General features: G+C 39.7%; 1 protein-coding gene across 1 annotated transcript; it reads left to right on the forward strand.

Annotated features, from left to right (window-relative positions):
- Positions 1-20,251: 20,251 nt before the first annotated feature.
- Positions 20,252-21,592, forward strand: LOC109805177 (uncharacterized). Its single transcript, XM_020367178.3, has one exon. It carries the CDS (start codon positions 20,252-20,254, stop codon positions 21,590-21,592), a length of 1,341 nt encoding a protein of 446 aa, XP_020222767.1.
- Positions 21,593-21,948: the final 356 nt, after the last annotated feature.

Below are 21,948 nucleotides of genomic sequence, written 5' to 3' on the forward strand. Positions count from 1 at the left end.
TCCTTTTATTCTGACCATAACATGACAATCTATGACTCACATTTTACCCGTACGTTAACCTTATCGCATCATTCAAACCCTTTGCCTTTCAATTCAACTCTCAATAACTTTCTAAGTCTTCTCATCTCTTTTGTCAATATTTGCTAAATTAATAACCTATTTCGTGGACTAAGCCAATTGTGTACTCACCATACTCACAATGCACAAACCCCATGTTCATATTCGACTACTCGATATTTTGGTAGACTCTCTCTTTTTATTCACATGTTTTTCATCCTTAAAACTTCAACATGAAATATTATTTATAAATTTGTCTTAATTAAATTATATTTATTTGACAGTATGAAAGTTTATATTTGTCTTAATTAAATATTATTCATTTTTTTCTCTATATCTCTTTTTTCATTTTTTTTTATCACATCACCTATTATCATATACATTCATTTATCACTTTTTCTCTTTATCTTTTTTTTTGTCCCTCTATCTCTCTTCTATATACACTCCCATCCACCCCAAAACCTGGATTTCACTTAACATTCTAGTTCGCAAAATAGGTTTTTATTTGCGTTGGGAGCCCGTTTCATAGAAATGTAGGCTGTAGGCCCTTACTGGGTGTTGTATACCAACTTATTTGTTCCGTAGCAGGTAAGTCCATACTCTCCACGTGTTTCCTAAGTTTTTTTTTAATTTATATATTCATTTCTGATTCTAATGGAGATAATTTCTTTAAAATTAACACGTTTACTAGATTCATAAGGACCAACTTTTAAGTTACATAAATCGGAGTTTTCAGAAAGAGTATATTCATGACATCAGTACCCTCCCAAACATGACATTTTTGCAATAGTAAAACCCGAAGTGAATTCAAAATAGCTATCATTAACGATATTTTTTTGAGAAAAATAATTTTAATAAAATAATAATTAAATTATTTTATAAGAAATGATTTAAAATATTCAAATTTATAGTTATACCTCCTAGTGCGGATGATCTAGGTCAAACTCAAAATGAGTTCGAATTAACTGAGCAGTCCCATCAACTTGTTGCATTAAATCCAAAACATAATTCATAGGAGGAATCTCGATATCATGTCTTTAAGAATATTGAAACACATTAAAAGACAATATGTCGCAAGTAGTATCCCCAAAGATTCATTAAACACCATGCACAATCACAAGAGCGTATTAACAAATATCGTGCAATATTATCTCCTAAAATCAAGCAACACAATAAATCACTTATATGTGGGACATCATGTATCATTATAACCTAATCTCGTTTTGAACGTAAACTTTCATCTAACTTGAACGCCCAAGTATCTTTGTAGGTGTCCTCATTGTTGCAAATATTGGGAGGATGTCATCTCAACGTTGGAGCATTTGCAAATTCTAGTAAAAAATATTTGAGGCCCACTATGAGGATAAAGTAAATCTATCTTTCGACCACGCATGGTTTCCACTCAAAACCAAACAATGAACAACAACACAACATGAATCTCCACAACAAACAATAATGCAAGCTCAATACCCAAACAACAGCCTTTTGACTTCACGACCACCACAACCCTACTTATGGAACTTGTGCTGACTACCACTATCATATAGCCACCTATTCCATCGTCCATCATTGAATTACTATAACTCATGGAGGCCATGTAGAAACGTAATGAAGAAGCTCTAGCTACCCTTTGCCAAGAACATGAGGTTGGTCGCGCGCGCTACGAAGGCAATCACACACATTATAAGTAGGAACTTTAGGCCTTATGTCGAGAGAATAACAACACTTGTTCAGGAATTAACATCTCAACAACGGAGGAGTAAAATCCCTTTAAATCATCCCAAGACACGCACATCGCACAAGAATCCTAGCTTGGCGAGGAGATCCATTCTTCCTCAAATCCCTCTAAGACGGCTCAGTAACAACCGTCGCAGACATCCCTTTACTGATGCATAGTCAAAACCCCACCCCAGAGGCTGGAAGCACCTCATCATGAAAGCATACGACGGCTTGACTTGTCTAGATGAGCATTTAGTCACGCACTAAAAGAAAGACCTTCCTTGAATGACCTTTATCAGAATGCACCCAAAGACATGAATGATTTGAGAACTCACACCACTAGTTTTATTTATATGGAAAAACACGAGATAAGTTAATGCAAAAGTCATTCCTTGAGTAGAATTAAGGGCGAACCCCCAAGTTATATAGATTATGCCCCAACAACAACAACAAATTCAAAAATGGTTGTTCCCCTAAACCACCAAGTTACAATAATTACACCCCCTAATTGTCCAACATATGAATGTTTAAGGAAACCTTTAGCACATAAATGCTCACTTTCCCTGAACTTGGACAACCTCATGAGGATGTCAATTGTAACGATACCACAAAATTGTTAGTCTCACCACTAAAGAATATTGGGCACTCTGTGATAAGATCAGAGAACTCATATGAGTTGGCAACCTCAAGCAATTTATACAGTGAGAAAATCACCGAAAAGATCACTTTAGGGGTTGAGCACAAAGATCAAGAAAGGAATAACTAGCATCAACAAAATAAGCGCAACAATAGCCCTTGAGAGTGAATGCCAACACATCGAGAAACAAGGAAGACAGAGTCAGAGGTTTTATACATACCATTGTGATAGATTTACAGGCGACGACCCACCAACTCTTAACACAAAAGGCTTCTTAGAACCATCAACAATTTCACTACCCCACATGGTAAGTTGCCTAGATCACTACTTCTGATTACTTTTATTGATGATGATTTCCTAAGAATGGATCCGAATCAAGACAACCCATGGTCATCATGGTCAAAATCACCAATTGAGAAGTACAAAAGATCCTTGTGGATCATGATAGCTCGATTAACATTTTCTATTGGAACACCTTTTTCCAAATGCAACTACCTAATGATGGTGTCAATCCATACAATGAGCCCTTGCTAGGATTTACAAATGTATAAGTCAGCACAAGGGGTTACATAGAATTGCTGACAAAATTTGGCAGCGTCAAGTACACCAAGTCACTAAGTGTGAAATATTTGTTAGTGGACACGATAACCTCCTACAACGTCATACTTAGGTGACCTTCTTCTCTCAATGCCATAGGCATCATAGTATCCACACCTCACCTCATAATGAAATTCTCCACTAGTAGTGGGAGAATATTGATGATCCAAGTTGATCAATGCACAACAAAGAAGTGCCACATTGAGAGCTTGAAGATCACCCCAGGATATACAACTAACCCAACTACCATTAGAAATACAATGGCATTCATAAGTTCTCTACTTACATTAGGATATCCCCGTTTAGCATTCTATTTCAACTTAACACATTATCGAGTTATGCACTATTTTTCCTACCTTAGTCTTTTCCCCTTAAATAAAGCATTTTTAACTAAAAGATTTTGACAGACACCCCAAAGCATGTAAAACTCCTCAATATCAATAAAAGTTCTCCATTTGAATTTTCATTCATAACAATGCATATGCGCACACTCTTCATTCACCCACACATATCTCAAACTTACAACTTCGAATACGATTTTCGAGCAAATGAATTCTCGCACCCTTAACATGAACTTCAAAGTTTTGTGCGTGATTTCCAAGCAAGTGAGCTCTCGCACCCTTAACATGAACTTTCAAGTCCATGCACAATTTTTGAGTAAACCAGCTCTCATCATTCTTAACACGAGCTTCTATGTTCGTGCGCAATTCTTGAGCAAATAAGCTTTTTCACCTTACAAATACACACAAACTTTTGATTTTGAATGAGATTTTCAACCAAACAAGCTCTCACACAAATAAATGATCACAAAATTTCATGCTCTTGCACACTCTATCTCTGACAATTTTTTGAATCATTAAGCAACGACCTCTCACAATTACGTGTTCTCACACATCATACATATATCTCACACACAATAAAACAATATGCGCAAAGAAACATCCACAACGTACCTAAACAAAAAATTTAAACACATTGCTTAGTAACTACATAAAATAACTACCATCATATAATATCAAATCCTTAAACAAGAAAATCATGGGCTTTTGGTGCACCACATATGCTGAAAAGTGAAGGAAATCATGGGCTTCTAGTGCACCACATACGCTAAAAAACCTATGAATTACCATGACGTGCATGTGCCTAGTACCCCTCCGCTCACACAACGTTGCTCACCCACTTATCCTTCCAAAATTTAAGCACAGCCAACAATCGTCCCAACATCACCTCAACTACATTCAGCCCGTCCACTAATCCATGCTCTCAACCATGTGGTGGTCAAAGTCACTCAAGCAACCCGCTTGGACAAAATTTGAATTGGACTTACCCACGCTCCATAGAGAGTTTTTAGCAATGTCAATCAACACATGATCTAAACTTTGCGCCCTCCCTTGTGGTAGTGAACAAAAAACAAATAATCCACTGACCTCTTTACCAGCAACTCCTATGAAGTGTCCCACGCTCCCTCCTTAGAAAAAGGTCGACCCATCACCAAGGTTGACCCTCTGAATCAACCACCTTTAGGGAAATGAATGGTCTTTTCTCTTGTCAAAAACATCAATAGGGACTGACTCCTCATCTAACACCACCATAACTGGATTTGACATACCACCAGATGTCTTCCCCCCTCGACAATAATCGCCCCTTTGACATCCTAAGCATCAACACTCGCATGATCAATTTCCACAATCATTGTAGTCTCCTCAACCACTTGCTCTTGACTTGAGCTCACCACCTTTGGTTTCTTCACAAAATGAGACCTCATCCTATAGGCAACCATAATAACTAGCTTACTTACCCCAACCAAGTCAGACTTTTTTGATGATCATGACATAGGATGAGCAATGGTCCTCGAAACAACATTTTTTTGTTTCCTAACCAGGTGTATCACGACCTCCTCATTTGTAGTCTTGGTCTAAACCATTGGCCCCTACTCATCGCCATCAACTTTGCACTTGGTTTTCAACTGCTTTTACATGTTCTTCCTCATCAACCTTGCACATAGATAAACAATGTATCAACATACAACATAACAACCAACAATGATAAAATGATAAAACACCTGACGCAACCACTCTCACCCTACAAAGCTCAGTCCAAATTGATAGTGCTTAACAATGTGAGATAATCTTTACATCCAAAAGACGAGGTAACTTCACCAACTCCAAACACTCGTTATACCTTGACCTTCGTAATCCATTTCCCTTGGCCATAAAATCTATTGAGATTCTCCCTCCAATACCAAGGAAACTTAACCGCCCTATCCGACCCCTAAAACGAGTAGTTGCTTCTATACAAACATAATCGCTCTTGAAAATTTTAAACGACTAGGCAAACATGATAAACAAACCTATTCTATTCCACATGTTCAATGAGATCCAACCTAAAGGCAAACCCACTTTCATTTGATAAAAGAATATTGACTTGGCCAAAGTCGGCTCTTTCCCAATGTGCATACACAATACTTAAAAGGCTTTAAAAAATGTCCAAATGTTTGAATGAAGTTGGCTCGAAGCAGCGTTTTCTCACCCCAAAATTACACATTCCAGATCACTAAATGATAATGTAACCCAAATATCCTAAAGGATACATCGATACATATACATGAACGAGCGAAGGTAAATTTCCTTACCCAGGTATACTCGGTCACTCTCAACACAAGCATAAACCGCAAACAAATGAGAGTCACACAACACAGAAAAAGCACGACCATCAAGTAACACCACCACCACCACTTTTGTATTTGTATCCAACTGACTCTCATAACAATCCACCTTATTTTTCACCCACTCATAGCCTTATTTGTCCAAAGGGCTTTTACCCTTATTGTTGCCCATTTCCTTTGATTGTGACTCTGTAACTTCTTCAACTCTAAACGAAATAGGTTTTGCCATTACCACCTATTGAATTACGCTAGCAGTAACCACCCTAGCACCATCCACACCATACTTTCCTGTGGATAATGCCAACATCACTCTCACCGACCAACCTCACCGTGATGTCAAAGGAGTTGTTATCCTTAGAAAACAATATCAAACTCCTTTTTCCAATTCAAACACACTTGAATGCAATGTGAACCAAAAAACTGAAACGCAATGAAGGGGGGAGGAAAATATGTGAGGTGATGACAACAAACCAAAACACCAACTACAACCTTTGCAACAAGCAAAAAAAAATAGACAAATAAAACACAAAGTAGCACTAGCGAGAAATGAATAGTCCTCCAAAGCTACTCTTAAAAAAATTATAATCATTAAATCCCCCATTCTCTCCATATTAAAGGCCCTTGCTCAAATCCAACACGCAACGAATGACCCGAATTTACCCACAACAACAATAATCATTACTCATTAAAGCACGTGAAAAACAATCACAAGCATGTGATATACGCCAATAGCTCCCTTTCCCAACTTCACTCTTGCAAGGCTCAGCTCGGACGATTCAGGTTGAGCTCAAAACAAGCTCGAATTGACCGAGCAGCCCCGTCAACTTATTGTATTAAATCCAATACACAACATATAGGAGGAATCCCCATATCATATCTTCAACAATCTTGGAACACATTAAGGAGCAATACGTTAGAGGTAGTATCCCCAAAGATTCATTAAACACCACACACAATCACATAAGCGTCTCAACAAATATCATGTAAGATTATCTCCTAAAATCAATTAACATTATACTCTTTGCTAACTTTATCATTAAATTGTCTTTGTAGGTGCCTCTTCTGTCGTGGATATTGGAGCGACATGGATGTCATCCCGTTGTGAAAGCACTTCCAAATTTTGATAATAACAATAGTTTTTTTTCTTTCATTTCTTATGTAAATAATTTAATACTTTTCTTATTTAAATTATTGAAATTTATTTATTATTATTTTTTCCCTAAATGATTTGTATATATAACTTGTAAAATAGATTTACACATATAATAATATTTATAAATAATTTATTTTAGGATTTATATATTTTTAGTCCCTAAAATTTAAAACTGTTATTTAAACCCTATAATTTTTAAAAATCTTATTTTAGTCGTTCAAATCACGAACAATATATTTGAAAATGACAGATTATGATAATCATGTACTATCAATTAAGTTTAATGTGATAATTTACTAATAAGGACAGTAGTAGGTAGATTTTATGCGACAATATTTGATAGATTTTCTAATAAAATTTTGAATATAAAGATTAAAATAAGATTTTTTGAAATTACATAAATTAAAATACCAATTTTAAATTTGAGAGACTAAAATTAAACTTACCTTAAATTTGAGGAACTAAAATCATATTTAACCATTTATTATATTACCAAAATAATAAATTTAATAAGTACATATTGAAAATATTTATTAATAATTTATTATTAAATTTAATTATTAATTATGTTCAACAACAAAACATTTAAAGGCTACTAAATTATGGTCTCTTTTACATACTTTATATTCTCCAAAGAGATTAACTTTTTAGCAAATATGGTAAAATATTTCCTAAGAAATAATTTGTTTCCAAATTACACACCAAAACATTAAAAGTAGGAGAAAAATATCATAATATTGGTGTAACTTTTACCAATTATTACATCGATTTATAACTTTATATTAGGTATGAATTTTGAATTATAACTTCATATTATCTTGTATGTTTATGTCAAATTTTGTTAAAATTGAACAACAATTTAAAGGTGATCAAAATTTTCATATTTTAATATATTTTAAAATATATATATATATATATATATATATATATATATATATCACATTAATTTTGATTTATATGAATGAGATATCAAATCATTTTAGATTAATAGAAAAAAATTGTACATACAATATAAGAGTAAGGATTTTCAATCTAACAATGAGTTTTAAAAAATAATCATTTAATTAAATATTATTGAATGGTGTAATAATCAGTAAAAGTTATATTTCTATCATTTGATTTCTCATCTTAAAAGTAATACTTGTATATATGTATTTTTTTTACTCAACTGCCTTCATGTACTTTTCACAACTATCGACAACATTTGAACATCTAACAACCTACTTTATTTTTTTAAAATTCAATCACTTAATAATCCTGATGCATTTTCATAGCATTTTGCTTAACTACATTTTTGACAACATTTTCATTTTCAAACTTAAGACCAACATATAAATTATCACCAATTGACCAAGTACTTAACAGTTTCATTCTCGAAATTTCTTCCTGATTTAGGTAACTTCATATGTTTGTATAGGTCCCAAAATTGACTTCCACCAGTTAAAACCAACAATAATAAAAAAATTAAAAGATTAATAACAATTACAATTTTTATTTAAAGAATTACCTTCATTAGCATGAACCACAAAAATAGGTTCAACAGCAATGCTTTCAAATGATGTACAATCATCTCTATTTTGAAATGGTAGTCTTTATATCATTGTCATCTTCATCTTCTTCTCTTGGCATATTTTTCAAACATTGAAATTGTTGTTCATTAATTGGACAAAGTGTCAAGTTTTGTAACGGAATTGAAAATGAACTTTCAACACCAATTTTAATGTATAGTTCCATTATTGATATAATTGTTTGCCTTTAAAATACGTCTATCATGCATTGAATGTCATCATCATTACTCATTTCTATTGCTTCATATTTATTTATAGCTAAAAAATGATATTGTAAATGTTGAGAGTGATGGTGAATGAAGAGAACATATTCCTTGTGTATTGCAAAGCAAAAGATGTGTTTAAATACAAAGTAGTGGGCCTAGGCCCATAAGATAAAAACTATAAGATAAAAGACTATAAGATAAAATTATATCTAACACTCCCCCTCAAGCTGGTGTATATATATCATATGCACCAAGCTTGTTACAAATATAATCAATCCTAGGACCCCGTAATGATTTGGTGAAGACATCTGCCAACTGATCAGTAGAGTTAACAAACTGAGTAGTAATGTCCCCAGATAAAATCTTCTCACGAATGAAGTGACAATCTATTTCAATGTGTTTGGTCCTCTCGTGAAATACTGGATTTGAGGCAATATGCAGGGCAGCTTGGTTATCACATATGAGAGTCATCTGTGTAACTTCGCCAAATCTCAGTTCTTTAAGCAACTGTTTGAGCCAAATAAGCTCACACGTAGCAAAGGCCATGGCACGGTATTGTGCTTCTGCACTAGATCTTGCCACTACATTCTGCTTCTTACTTTTCCACGAAATCAAGTTATCGCCAATAAAGACACAATAACCTGAGGTGGATCTCCTGTCAGAGGGAGAGCCTGCCCAATCTGCATCTGAGTATCCCACAACTTGGGTATGATTGTTGTAGCCATATAATAAACCTTTTCCTGGAGCACCTTTGATATACTTCAGAACGCGGATGACTGCATTCCAATGTCCTGCACATGGAGAATTGAGAAATTGACTCACCACACTAACCGCAAAAGAGATGTCAGGACGTGTTACCGTGAGATAATTCAATTTCCCAACCAGTCTTCTATATCTCTCAGGATCTGAGAAAGGCTCCCCCTGACTTGGTAGAAGTTTAGCATTAGGATCCATAGGTGTATCAACGGGCTTGGAATTCATTAGCCCAGTTTCCTCTAAAATATCCAATGCATACTTTCTTTGAGATATTACAATTCCATTTGTAGACTGCGCTACCTCAATCCCCAAGAAATACCTAAGTTTACCAAGGTCTTTTGTCTGAAAGTGATGGCAAAGATGTTGTTTTATCTGAGAAATGTCATGATGATCACTACCAGTGAGAACAATATCATCAACATACACTATCAAGTAGATGCACCCAGCAGTGGAATGTCGATAAAAGACCGAATGATCAGCTTCGCTTCGAGTCATACCAAACTGTTGGACTACAATACTGAATCTACCAAACCATGCCCTTGGAGACTGCTTAAGACCATAAAGTGATTTGCGGAGACGACATACCAAACCGGAAGACTCCCCCTGAGCAACAAACCCAGGAGGTTGCTCCATATAAATTTCCTCAAGCAAATCCCCATGAAGAAAGGCATTTTTAACATCCAGTTGATAGAGAGGCCAACGGCGAAGAGCAGCCATGGCTAAGAATAATCTGACAGAGGCCATCTTGGCAACAAGAGAGAAAGTGTCACTATAGTCTAATCCAAAAATTTGAGTATAACCTTTGGCGACCAAACGAGCTTTGAGCGATCAATGGTGCCATCAGGACCAACCTTAATTGTGAAGATCCATCGACATCCAACCACAGACTTCCCAGGAGGCAGAGAAACAAGATCCCAAGTACCATTGTTCTGAAGAGCACACAGTTCATCAAGCATGGCTTGTTTCCAACCAGGGTGGGCCAAGGCATCACCTACATTTTTAGGAATAGACACAGAAGAAAGAGAAGAGAGACAAGTATATTGGGAGGGGGATAACCGGTGATAACTCAGAGTAATATAATGAGGGGAAGGATTACGAGTAGAACGATTACCTTTCCGAAGGGCAATAGGGAGGTCAGACTCAAGTGGTTGGGCCGGAGGAGACAGAGGAGGTGGCACCGAAGTAGAGTCGCGTGAGAGTCCAATGGGAAGGCTGGAGCGTTGCCGACGATGATAAACTTGAAGTGGAGGCGGAGGTGGTGGGTCGGGTGACACAGCAGACACATGAGGAGTATCAAAGACAAGAGGTAAGAGTGAAGGGACAATGACAGGTGTAGGAGAAGAGGAAGTAGATGAAAAGTAGAGAGAAGACTCAAGAAAGGTGACATCGGCCGAGATTAAGTAGCGACGAAGGGAGGGTGAGAAACATTTATACCCTTTTTGAGACCTAGGATACCCTAAAAAGACACATTTATGAGACCGAGCGGAGAGTTTGTCAAGACCAGGACTGTGATTATGGACAAAACACGTAGATCCAAAGACGCGAGGAGGTAGGGGGTGGAGAGGTTGAGAGGGAAATAAAATAGAGTGAGGTATTTGGTTGTTGAGGACAGAAGATGGCATTCGATTGATGAGATAACAAGCAGTGAGAAGAGCATCACCCCAAAAAGTTTGAGGAACGTGACCATGAAGTAAGAGGGTGCGAGTGGTCTCAATTAGGTGTCTATTTTTGCGCTCAGCCACCCCATTTTGTTGAGGGGTATATGCACAAGAAGTCTGATGAAGAATGCCATGGGAAGCCATGAAGGCTTTAAAGGAGTGAGAGAGGTATTCACGAGCATTATCACTACGAAAAGTACGAATACAAACACCAAATTGAGTTTGAATTTCATTATAAAAAGATTGAAATATGGAAAATAATTCAGAACGAGATTTCATTAAAAATAACCAAGTACATCGAGAGTAATCATCAATAAAAGTGACAAAATACTGAAATCCTAAAGTGGACGGGACCCGACTCGGCCCCCAAATATCAGAATGAACTAAAGCAAAAGGAGACGATGCTCGTTTGTGAACACTTGGAGAGAAAGAACTACGACTATGTTTGCCTAACTGACACGACTCACACGACAACTGAGACAACTTAGACAGACGTGGTACAAGATGTTGAAGCTTGGCAAGGCTAGGATGACCTAATTGAGCATGGATGAGGGTAGGGGAATCCGCCACCAAACCAACAGGAGCAGAGGTGCGTAGGTGATAAAGGCCATGAGACTCACATCCGGTGCCAATCATCCGTCCCGAACTCCGGTCCTGTAAGAAAACAGAATCTTTAGTAAAATAAATAAGGCAATCAAGAGAAAGAGTAAGACGACTAAGGGATAATAAATTAAAGGGAGACTCTGGGACATAAAGGACATTGTCAATGGAGAGAGAAGGAGAAAGATGGACAGTACCAACACCATGAGATGTGGCGCGAGAACCATTAGCCATAGTGATAGAGGGTAAATAAGCAGAGGTAGAAAGAGATGAGAAAAGAGACCGATTACCAGAAATATGATCGGTAGCACCAGAATCTAGGACCCAAGGGCCAAGAGAGGTGGAGTGAGTGAGACCAACAAACGAAGGACCTGTGTGCGCAACAGAAGCGGTGGAATTGGAAGCTTGACGTTCTTCATACCATTTAAGGAAGTCATTGAAGAGAGCTGGGGGCCCAGAGCCAGAACTGTCAGAGGGGTTAGCACCAGATGCAGTCGAGACAGGAGAGGCAGTGTGGGCAACAGCACTAGCAGGGCGAGGGGGACGACCATGTAAGACATAGCAACGGTCAATTGTGTGACCCAGTTTGTGACAGTGATCACACTTGGGACGACCTTTGCCCGGTTTGCGAGAACGCTGACGATCATCACGTTGAGAAACCAAAGCAGAGGAGTCGCTAGTGGTAGCTGAAGAAGGTATGTCAGGGGAAGACTTGCAGGGCACACGCAACAGAGTGGACCAAGCCGAGTTCAAGGTAGGCACGGTCGGAGATCCCAAAATCTGATCACGAATGGAAGAGTACTCATCAGGAAGCCCATACAGTGCCATCAACATAAAGAATGTTTGGCGTTGCTCTAGTTCCTTGGCAGGAGTGTCAGCAGGAGGCAAAAGTTCATTGAAGTCATGTAGGAGGCCATGAACTTTGCCCAAATACTCAGCCATGGAACCATCAAGGCGTCGGGGGGAGATGATATTCTGGAGATTTTGACATACACCATAGAGACGTTGAGTATCATTGGTGTATAACACTCGGGCTTGTTCCCATAAATCAACACATGTCTCATGGGCACGAAAAATTTGCTTTAAGGAGGGATGAATGGTCGACTTAAGGACACTACAAATTTGAGCGTCAATTTTCAACCAACGAGGACGATCTTTCTCATCAACAGAAGTAGCTGTCTGGGTAAGGTGAGCAACATAATCCTGTCCCTTAAGCCAAAGCTTGATATCCGAAGCCCAAGTATCATAATTGGTGCCATCTAACTTGTCAATGGAAAGAGGGACATTGACATAATTAGTGAAAATAGCAGAGTCAGGCCGAGCAGCGGAAGAGGAAGACATAGATGTTGTAATAGGAGAGAGAAACAGCAACAGGAGAGAGAAAAAACGGCCCGAAAAGGAAGAGACCCGTGACAAACGATGGCCGATCACAAAACAAATCACAGATCGGGGTAGAGGGGGTCTGGGCGAGTCCGGCGTCGGTGGTCGCTGTCGGAAAGGTGGCCGGACGCGCCTCCATGCGCGGCGGCCGGCGTGGAGGAGAGAGAAAAATGTGCGAGGAGGAGATCGGCGCGTGAGGGCGCGTGCGATCTCCGTTCGCCGCGCGACCGGTGGCGGGTGAGTCGCCGGAGCAGGGCGACCTGGGTGGGTTGGTCGCCGGCCAGAAAGTCGACGGCGGCGGCGGTGGACAGCGGCGGCAGTGACGAAGAAAACCCTAAAAAAAAAGGAAAAAAATGTCGGAATGAGACACGACAGGGTGGGTAGCCGGAAAACGGAATGAGACACGTTTTCCGGGCACCGATGAACAGTGGGTCCACCGGGAGGTCAAGGATTAAGCTCTAGATACCATGTTGAGAGTGATGGTGAATGAAGAGAACATATTCCTTGTGTATTGCAAAGCAAAAGATGTGTTTAAATACAAAGTAGTGGGCCTAGGCCCATAAGATAAAAACTATAAGATAAAAGACTATAAGATAAAATTATATCTAACAGTAAAGATAATATAATTTGATCATCTCCATGATAAAAATTGTTGTGATTTTTTTTCAAAACATCCAAATATACAATGCCTTTAATGTACACTCATTTTTTTGGACCATTAAATATAACACCTTCTAGACCTTCAAAATTTATAGTATAAATAAAAGTCATAATTTGATCCACAAAATCCTAGTATCTACTAAATAAAAAAATAGTAAACAAATTAAAACTATTAACAATAATTAATTTTAATAAAATGTATCATATTCTTATCACTCAGTCTTACAAATAAACATATACAACTTACAATGTGATGGAAAGCCTACATAAAGGATCACAACGACAATTTTTAAAAGAAAAGAAATTCTCCACTTGGTCACTAAAAAAAATTAAATAAACACGTTATTAGGCACATCATCATCACAAAAAAAAAATGATCTTCCACTTGGGATAGCAGTATTAGAAGAAAAAAAATGAAAAAACTACTCTAATAGCACCATATATATAAAAAAAAATGGATCTCCCAATATAAGGTAGCGACACTAAATTTACTATGTTCTATTAGAGTATAGTTTTACTCCTAAGTATATCTTTATATATCTTTATATATCAATTTTCTGTTAATATAGACCAATATATCATTGGCTCTATATATACCAATATTGTACCTATTTTTCAATTAGCTAATGAAATTACAATTACTATCAAATATTCTCTTCTCTCTCTCGCTGCTTTCTCTCTGTCTCACTCTCCTCATCTTTCTCTCTCACAACTCTATTATGGTATCATAGAGCTGCTCGATCTCCGACTTCGTCTCTCTTTTCTGTTCATCCAGCAACCTCTATGGCTGAGTCTACTCCTCCAATGAATTCTTCCCCACCACCATCGTCCTCTCCGCCCATCAACGCTACGCCCTTTACCACTGTCCCTCCCAAGAACCCTCCCCAGAACCCTCCCCCCTCACTCTCATCCGTCTCTCACCTTTTCTCACACCATATCTGAAAAACTTGACACCAAGAATTACCTTATTTGGTGTCAACAGGTGGAACCCGTCATCAAGGGTCATCGCCTTCACCATTTTCTTGTAAACTCGCAGATCCCACAGAAATTTTTAACCCTTGCTGATTGAGATGCGGGTTGCATCTCTGAACCGTATCTTGCTTGAGAACAGCAAGATCAACTGCTACTTTCCTGGCTACAATCCTCCATGTCCAAACACATGCTCACCCGCGTTATAGGTTGCAAAACATCCTTTCAACTTTGGGACAAAATCCACTCATACTTTCACTCTCATATGAATGCCAAAGCCCGTCAGTTACGCAATGAACTTCGCAGTACCACTCTTGAAAATCAGACAATTTATGACTACGTGCTTCGAATCCAAACCTTGGTTGACGCTCTCACAGCCATCGGCGACTCTGTTTCTTCGAAAGAACACCTTGATATCATTCTTGAAGGATTGCCCGAAGAATATGAATCCACCGTATCTCTCATCAGTAGCCGTTTTGATCTTCTGTCCATCGAGGAAGTTGAAACCCTACTTCTTGGCCATGAATCTCGTCTTGAAAAGTTCAAGAAGAAAGCTGCTGCCTCCATCAATGTTGCCACAACCGCCCCTGACCCTAATCAACCCCTCACGCACCCACAGGCAAATCTTGCACATCAAGAAAATCGAACTTCCTTTTCTCAGCGTCGTGGCAGTCGCTCTAACTTTCGTGGTGGCCGTTTTTCCAACCGTCCAGCTCGAGGCAGAGGCAGATTTGCTGGAGTCCAATGTCAAGTCTGTCATCGGTATGGCCATATTGCTTCCTCATGCTATTATAGGTTTGATGAAACCTACGTTCCATCCTCTTCTCTTGAAGTACCCACGCAGCAATCTCCCAACCAAAATACCTATACAGGTTCTTGGTACAGTAATCAACCTACTCCTCCTTCACTCAATCAAAATGGAATTCTTGGGCCTCGACCTCATCTCACCCCTCAAGTTCATTTTACCTCTACCCCGACGCAACCTCAGGCCATGGTTGCCTCATCCTCCTCTTCGAACAACACCACTTGGTATCCGGATTCTGGTGCATCAAATCATGTCACCAATGTTTCACAAAATATTCAACAGTTCACTCCCTTCGAAGGCTCGGATCAAATTCATGTTGGGAATGGCCAAGGACTTCACATAAACTCTGCAGGTGTCACCATGTTTCCCTCTCCAATTAATTCTCAGTTTCATTTTGCTCTCAACAATCTTCTCTTTGTTCCCTCCATTACAAAAAATCTGATTAGTGTCAGTCAGTTCTCCAAAGATAACTCTGTTTTCTTTGAATTTCATCCTTCCTTTTGCTTGGTAAAATCACAGGCTACTAAGGAGGTCCTACTTCATGGAACAGTTGGCCCTGACGGTTTATATCAGTTCCCGGCCTTGGTCTCCAACATCAAACAACACCCTGCCTTGTCTCCAGCCACTGCTCAGCAGTGTTCTGCTCATTCCACTACCAGGGGTTCTGTTACATTTGCCACTTGGCACTCAAGATTAGGGCATCCTAATTCTGATGTAATCAAACTTGTTTTTCGTAACTGCAACATTAAACCTGTTAATAATACTACAACACTGTTTTGTGATTCATGCTGTCTGGGTAAATCTCATAGACTACCTTCTGCCCCTTCCTCATCTGTTTATACCGCTCCCTTCGAACTAGTTTTCAGGGATCTGTGGGGCCCTGCCTCTGCTACTTCTGCGTGTGGTTTTCAGTACTATATTACCTTTGTTGATGCATTTACGCATTTTACATGGATTTATCTCATCAAAAACAAGGCACAAACCCTTGGTATTTTCAAACAATTTCATAACATGGTTACCAATCAATTTCAGCTTCCCATCAAAGCACTGCAAACTGACTGGGGAGGAGAGTTTCGCCCCTTTACTACACACCTCAATGATGTTGGGATTCAACATCGTCTCATATGTCCCCACACACACCATCAAAATGGTGTGGTTGAACGTAAACATCGCCACATAGTTGAACTCGGGCTCACCTTGCTTGCTGAAGCAAATTTACCCATGCAACTATGGGATTATGCCTTCCTTACCAGTGTTTATCTCATCAACCGACTCCCATCTTCCTCCATTCAAAACGCGGTCCCTTATCAAAAACTTTTCAACAAAACCCCTGACTATCACTTTCTTAAAGTGTTTGGATGCTCTTGCTTCCCACACCTTCGACCTTACAACCGAACCAAACTCCAACTCCGGTCACAAGAATGTGTCTTCCTGGGATATTCCACCTCTCACAAAGGTTACAAGTGTCTTGCTGCTGATGGGCGCCTTTACATCTCCAAAGATGTCATCTTCAATGAAGCTAAATTTCCCTACAAGACTCTCTTTACTTCGTCCCCAACCCATTCTTCCCCAAACACCATTGAGATTCCCCTTACTGTCACCAATTCACCTCCTATAACTTCACTACCCGCTTCATCCTCTCACACCCATGAATCACACCCAATTTCTTCTTCTGCATCTTCACCCAACATAGTTTCTGAATCTCTCACACCTGCAACCCAATCTAACCTTCCAAACACTACTTCTAATTTGTCCCCCAACACCTTGATCGCTTCTAATCTGACGCCTCCTGTGCCTGCCTCTCATGCTATCATTCATCCTCACAATACTCATCCTATGGTCACAAGAGCCAAAGACGGTATTGTTAAACCACGCCTTCAACCTACGCTTCTCCTCACCCATACTGAACCCAAAACCACTCGCCAAGCCTTGTCCAACTCCACCTGGTTTGCTGCCATGCAAGCAGAACACAATGCTCTGCTTCACAATGGCACCTGGTCCCTCGTTCCTTTGCCACCAAACAGGACTCCCATAGGCTGCAAATGGGTCTTTCGCGTCAAAGAAAACCCTGATGGCACCGTCCACAAGTATAAAGCTCGCCTGGTAGCCAAAGGCTTTCACCAACAATTTGGCTATGACTACAACGAAACCTTCTCCCCTGTCATCAAACCTGTAACGGTCAGACTCATTCTCACTCTTGCGTTGACTCATCAATGGCCTCTTAAACAACTAGATGTCAACAATGCATTTTTAAATGCTACTCTTACCAAAGAGGTGTATATGACACAACCTACGGGTTTTGAATCTTCTGATAAGACTTTAGTTTGCAAACTTCACAAAGCCATTTATGGCCTCAAACAAGCACCTCGTGCTTGGTTTGAGAAGTTAAAATCCACTCTGCTCTAGTTTCACTTTCAAGCCAGCAAATGTGACCCATCCTTATTTGTTTACTTAGTTGACAATAATATCATCTACGTTCTGGTGTATGTAGATGACATTATTATCACTGGCAACAACGCCACCACCCTCTAGACCCTTGTATCTCGTCTTCACTCTGCATTCTCCCTCAAAGATCTGGCTGATCTTGATTACTTTCTTGGCATTGAAGTTAAAAATCAGTCGGATGGTTCTATCACCCTCACTGAAAGTAAGTACATACGTGATCTCTTAAATCACACTGACATGGAAGCAGCTAAGCCCATCTCTTCCCCAATGGTTAGTGGCTGCAAATTATCCAAACTTGGTTCAGAAAATGTTTCTGATCCGTCCCTCTACAGATCAGTTGTTGGGGCGTTACAATATGCCACAATAACTAGACCTGAAATCAGTTTCTCTGTCAACAAAGTATGTCAGTTTATGTCTCAGCCTCTTGAACAGCATTGGATTGCTGTCAAACGAATTTTGCGCTATCTCAAAGGCACTATATCTTGGGGTCTCCATCTGCAACCTGCTACTACTACTTCCTCCTTCTCCATCCATGCTTATTGTGATGTCGACTGGGCTTCTGATCCAGATGACAGGCGCTCCACCTCAGGTGCATCCATTTTCCTTGGACCAAATCTTGTGTCTTGGTGGTCCAAAAAGCAAACCGTTTTTGCTCGTTCCAGTACAGAAGCAGAGTATCGAAGCCTTGCCCTTGCTGCTGCTGAAGTTATGTGGATACAGACGTTACTTTCTGAACTTAAGGTCCATCATTCAACCCTGGTAATCTTCTGTGATAATATGAGCATTGTGGCCCTTGCTCACAACCCTGTTCTTCATGCTCGCACTAAACACATGGAATTGGATCTCTTCTTTGTTCGAGAGAAAGTTGCTGCCAAGCGTCTTCAAGTTGTTCATGTTCCTGCCATTGATCAGTGTGCTGATGTCCTGACCAAAGCTCTCTCTCCTTCTCGGTTCTGTGAACTTAGGTCCAAGCTTCAAGTAGTTGAGTCACCTCATCCTACTTGAGCTTGCGGGGGGTATTGGAGTATAGTTTTACTCCTAAGTATATCTTTATATATCTTTATATATCAATTTTCTGTTAATATAGACCAATATATCATTGGCTCTATATATACCAATATTGTACCTATTTTTCAATTAGCTAATGAAATTACAATTACTATCAAATATTCTCTTCTCTCTCTCGCTGCTTTCTCTCTGTCTCACTCTCCTCATCTTTCTCTCTCACAACTCTATTAAATATAACACCTTCTAGACCTTCAAAATTTATAGTATAAATAAAAGTCATAATTTGATCCACAAAATCCTAGTATCTACTAAATAAAAAAATAGTAAACAAATTAAAACTATTAACAATAATTAATTTTAATAAAGTGTATCATATTCTTATCACTCAGTCTTACAAATAAACATATACAACTTACAATGTGATGGAAAGCCTACATAAAGGATCACAACGACAATTTTAAAAAGAAAAGAAATTCTCCACTTGGTCACTAAAAAAAAAATAAATAAACACGTTATTAGGCACATCATCATCACAAAAAAAAATGATCTTCCACTTGGGATAGCAGTATTAGAAGAAAAAAAATGAAAAAACTACTCTAATAGCACCATATATATAAAAAAAAATGGATCTCCCAATATAAGGTAGCAACACTAAATTTACTATGTTCAATAACTCATATTTTATATAAGTTTTAACAATTCAATCGTCAAATTTAAAATTTTTATATTTTTAAAAAAATTAAAAATAATTTAATTATTAATTTAATAAAATAAATCTATGTAAATTTATTCATAAAATAAACAAATTTCTCATATATATATATATATATATATATAATTATGACATTGAATAATGATGTATTGATAAATAACATTTGACCACTCCAAAACGAAAATAAATATCAAAATTGTCTCATGTGTGTAATTAATTTTCATATTAACTCGGGTCAAAAAAATCCCCTTATGGTGGAGTAGTAATTTTTTAGGAGCCGTAATTGTTTGAAAAACGGTAAGACGCACGATAATGTTTCGTTTAGGCACAAAAGGCACGGTCCACTTACACACGTGTGATAGTTTGGGCTGGCGAAGCCCAAAAGTGTGGTGTGGCATTGAGCGAGTGAGCATCCTAAACTATGGTGGAATGGAGTGCACAAGAATGAAAAGCAAGAAAAACAAATAATAATATAAAAAAAAAAAAGGTGTTAAATAATTAAAACTACAAACATTGGCGTTGGCTGAGCACGAAGGTGAAAGAGCATGGATACCATGTAACGTGATTTCGGTCACATGACGAAACTGCCCTCGGTACAACCGTTAACCGTGAACCGTGAACCGTGAACCGTGAACCGTGAACCGAGCCAGACCACCATGGACGGCGGCGGCGGAAACCGAGAGGAGGCGGAGCGGTGGCTCTACACGGCCAACAAGCTCCTCAGCGCGCGCGACCTCCACGGCGCCCGCTCCTTCGCGATCCGCGCGCGCGAGTCGGACCCGACCTTCGAGGCCTCGGAGCACCTCCTGACGGTGATCGACACGCTCCTGGCCGGCGAGGCGCGGATCAACGACCACCACCGCGACTGGTATGGGATCCTCCAAATCCTCCGCTACAGCACCAACATGGACCATATCGGCGCCCAGTACCGGCGGCTGGCCCTCCTCCTTGACCCCCAACGCAACCTCTTCGCCTTCGCCTCCCACGCCTTCTCCCTCGTCCACGACGCCTGGTCCGTCCTCTCCAACCCCGCCAAGAAGGCCATGTACGACAGCGACCTCCGATTGCTCACCACCCCCACGCCGCCTCCCCCCGAACGAAACCCTAGATCCTCTCACAACTCCTCCGACTCCACTCGCCCCACTCCTCCCCCTCCCGACTCCACTCGTTCCGCCACCGTCGAAACCAGTTTCTGGACCTCCTGCCCTTACTGTTACGTTCTCTATGAGTACCCGAAAGTTTACGAGGAGTGCACCCTCAGGTGCCAGAGTTGCCGGAGGGGGTTCCATGCGGTGGTGATACGCTCGCCGCCGCCCTTGTCTGGGAAAGACGCTTCCTATTGTAGTTGGGGGTTTTTCCCTTTAGGGTTTTCTGGGAATTCCAAGGATGTGAACGGGTTTTCCTCCAATTGGAACCCCTTTTCCCCCTTGTTCCCTTGCCCCTTGAGAGGCTCGTCCGGTAGGAAGCCTCAGAGGAATTGGGATTACTACGACGACGAGGCTGCCGCCGCCTTCATCGAGTTGTCCGACCCGAGCGACGACGATTCCGGCGACGGCGACTGGAGGGGTGATAAGAGCGAGGGGAGGAAGAGGACTAGGCTGAAGAGAAAATCTGGCGATGGTAGGAGGGAAAATGCGGGGAGGCCTAGGAAGGGTGCTCATGCAGGGCATGAGAATGGAGCCTCTCGTGATGCTGCTATTAATGTAAATGCTAATTCTAATGCCAACGCTGCCTCTGGTGTTCCATCTGGTGCAAAGGCTGCATTGGGTGGTTCGAGGAGGAGGGGTGCGGGAAACTTGGGCAAGTTGGATTTGAATGTAGAGTTTAGCAATGAGGTGGAGGAGCCTTCCCGTGGAGTGCACGATCGGGAAGGGAATGCTGCTGGGCATGCTGAGGATAATATTGAAGGGATTGGGTTTTTTGAAGGACTTGATGAGTTTCTCAGTAGCTTGCCAATTCTCAATGTTGTGGCAGATGATAAGGTTAAGGGTCATTAGTCTTGTAAATGCCTTTTTTTTTTTTTTTTCCTTTGGTTGTTGTAGATTTAGATGTTGTTACCTTTATGTTTGTACTCAGATATACAAAATGATGCTGAGCTATTGTGAATTCTTGTCATTGTTAAATTATATAATAATTTGCGGCAATATCTCTTTGCTTTAGTTTTGAACTGTTTGAGGAGAATTACTTCATTTTGTGTAGATTGTGGTTGTATGATAATACAATATGATGTTGAATATCTAGTTGAGCAGAAAATGGCTGCTGATGAGGTTTTTGCGATTACTCCACTTGGCAAGCGGACTAAATTTTGTTGTAGAATTACAGTATCATCCTCAGGGATTTGAGAGTTTAGTAA

This window comes from Cajanus cajan, chromosome 2, assembly GCF_000230855.2.
Source record: "Cajanus cajan strain Asha chromosome 2, NIPB_CcT2T_4, whole genome shotgun sequence".
NCBI classification, from domain to species: Eukaryota; Viridiplantae; Streptophyta; class Magnoliopsida; order Fabales; family Fabaceae; genus Cajanus; species Cajanus cajan.

What these genes read in the sequence shown, in the direction of transcription:
- LOC109805177 (XM_020367178.3), top strand. Translation starts at nt 20,252, where the DNA reads ATGGACGGCGGCGGCGGAAACCGAGAGGAGGCGGAGCGGTGGCTCTAC.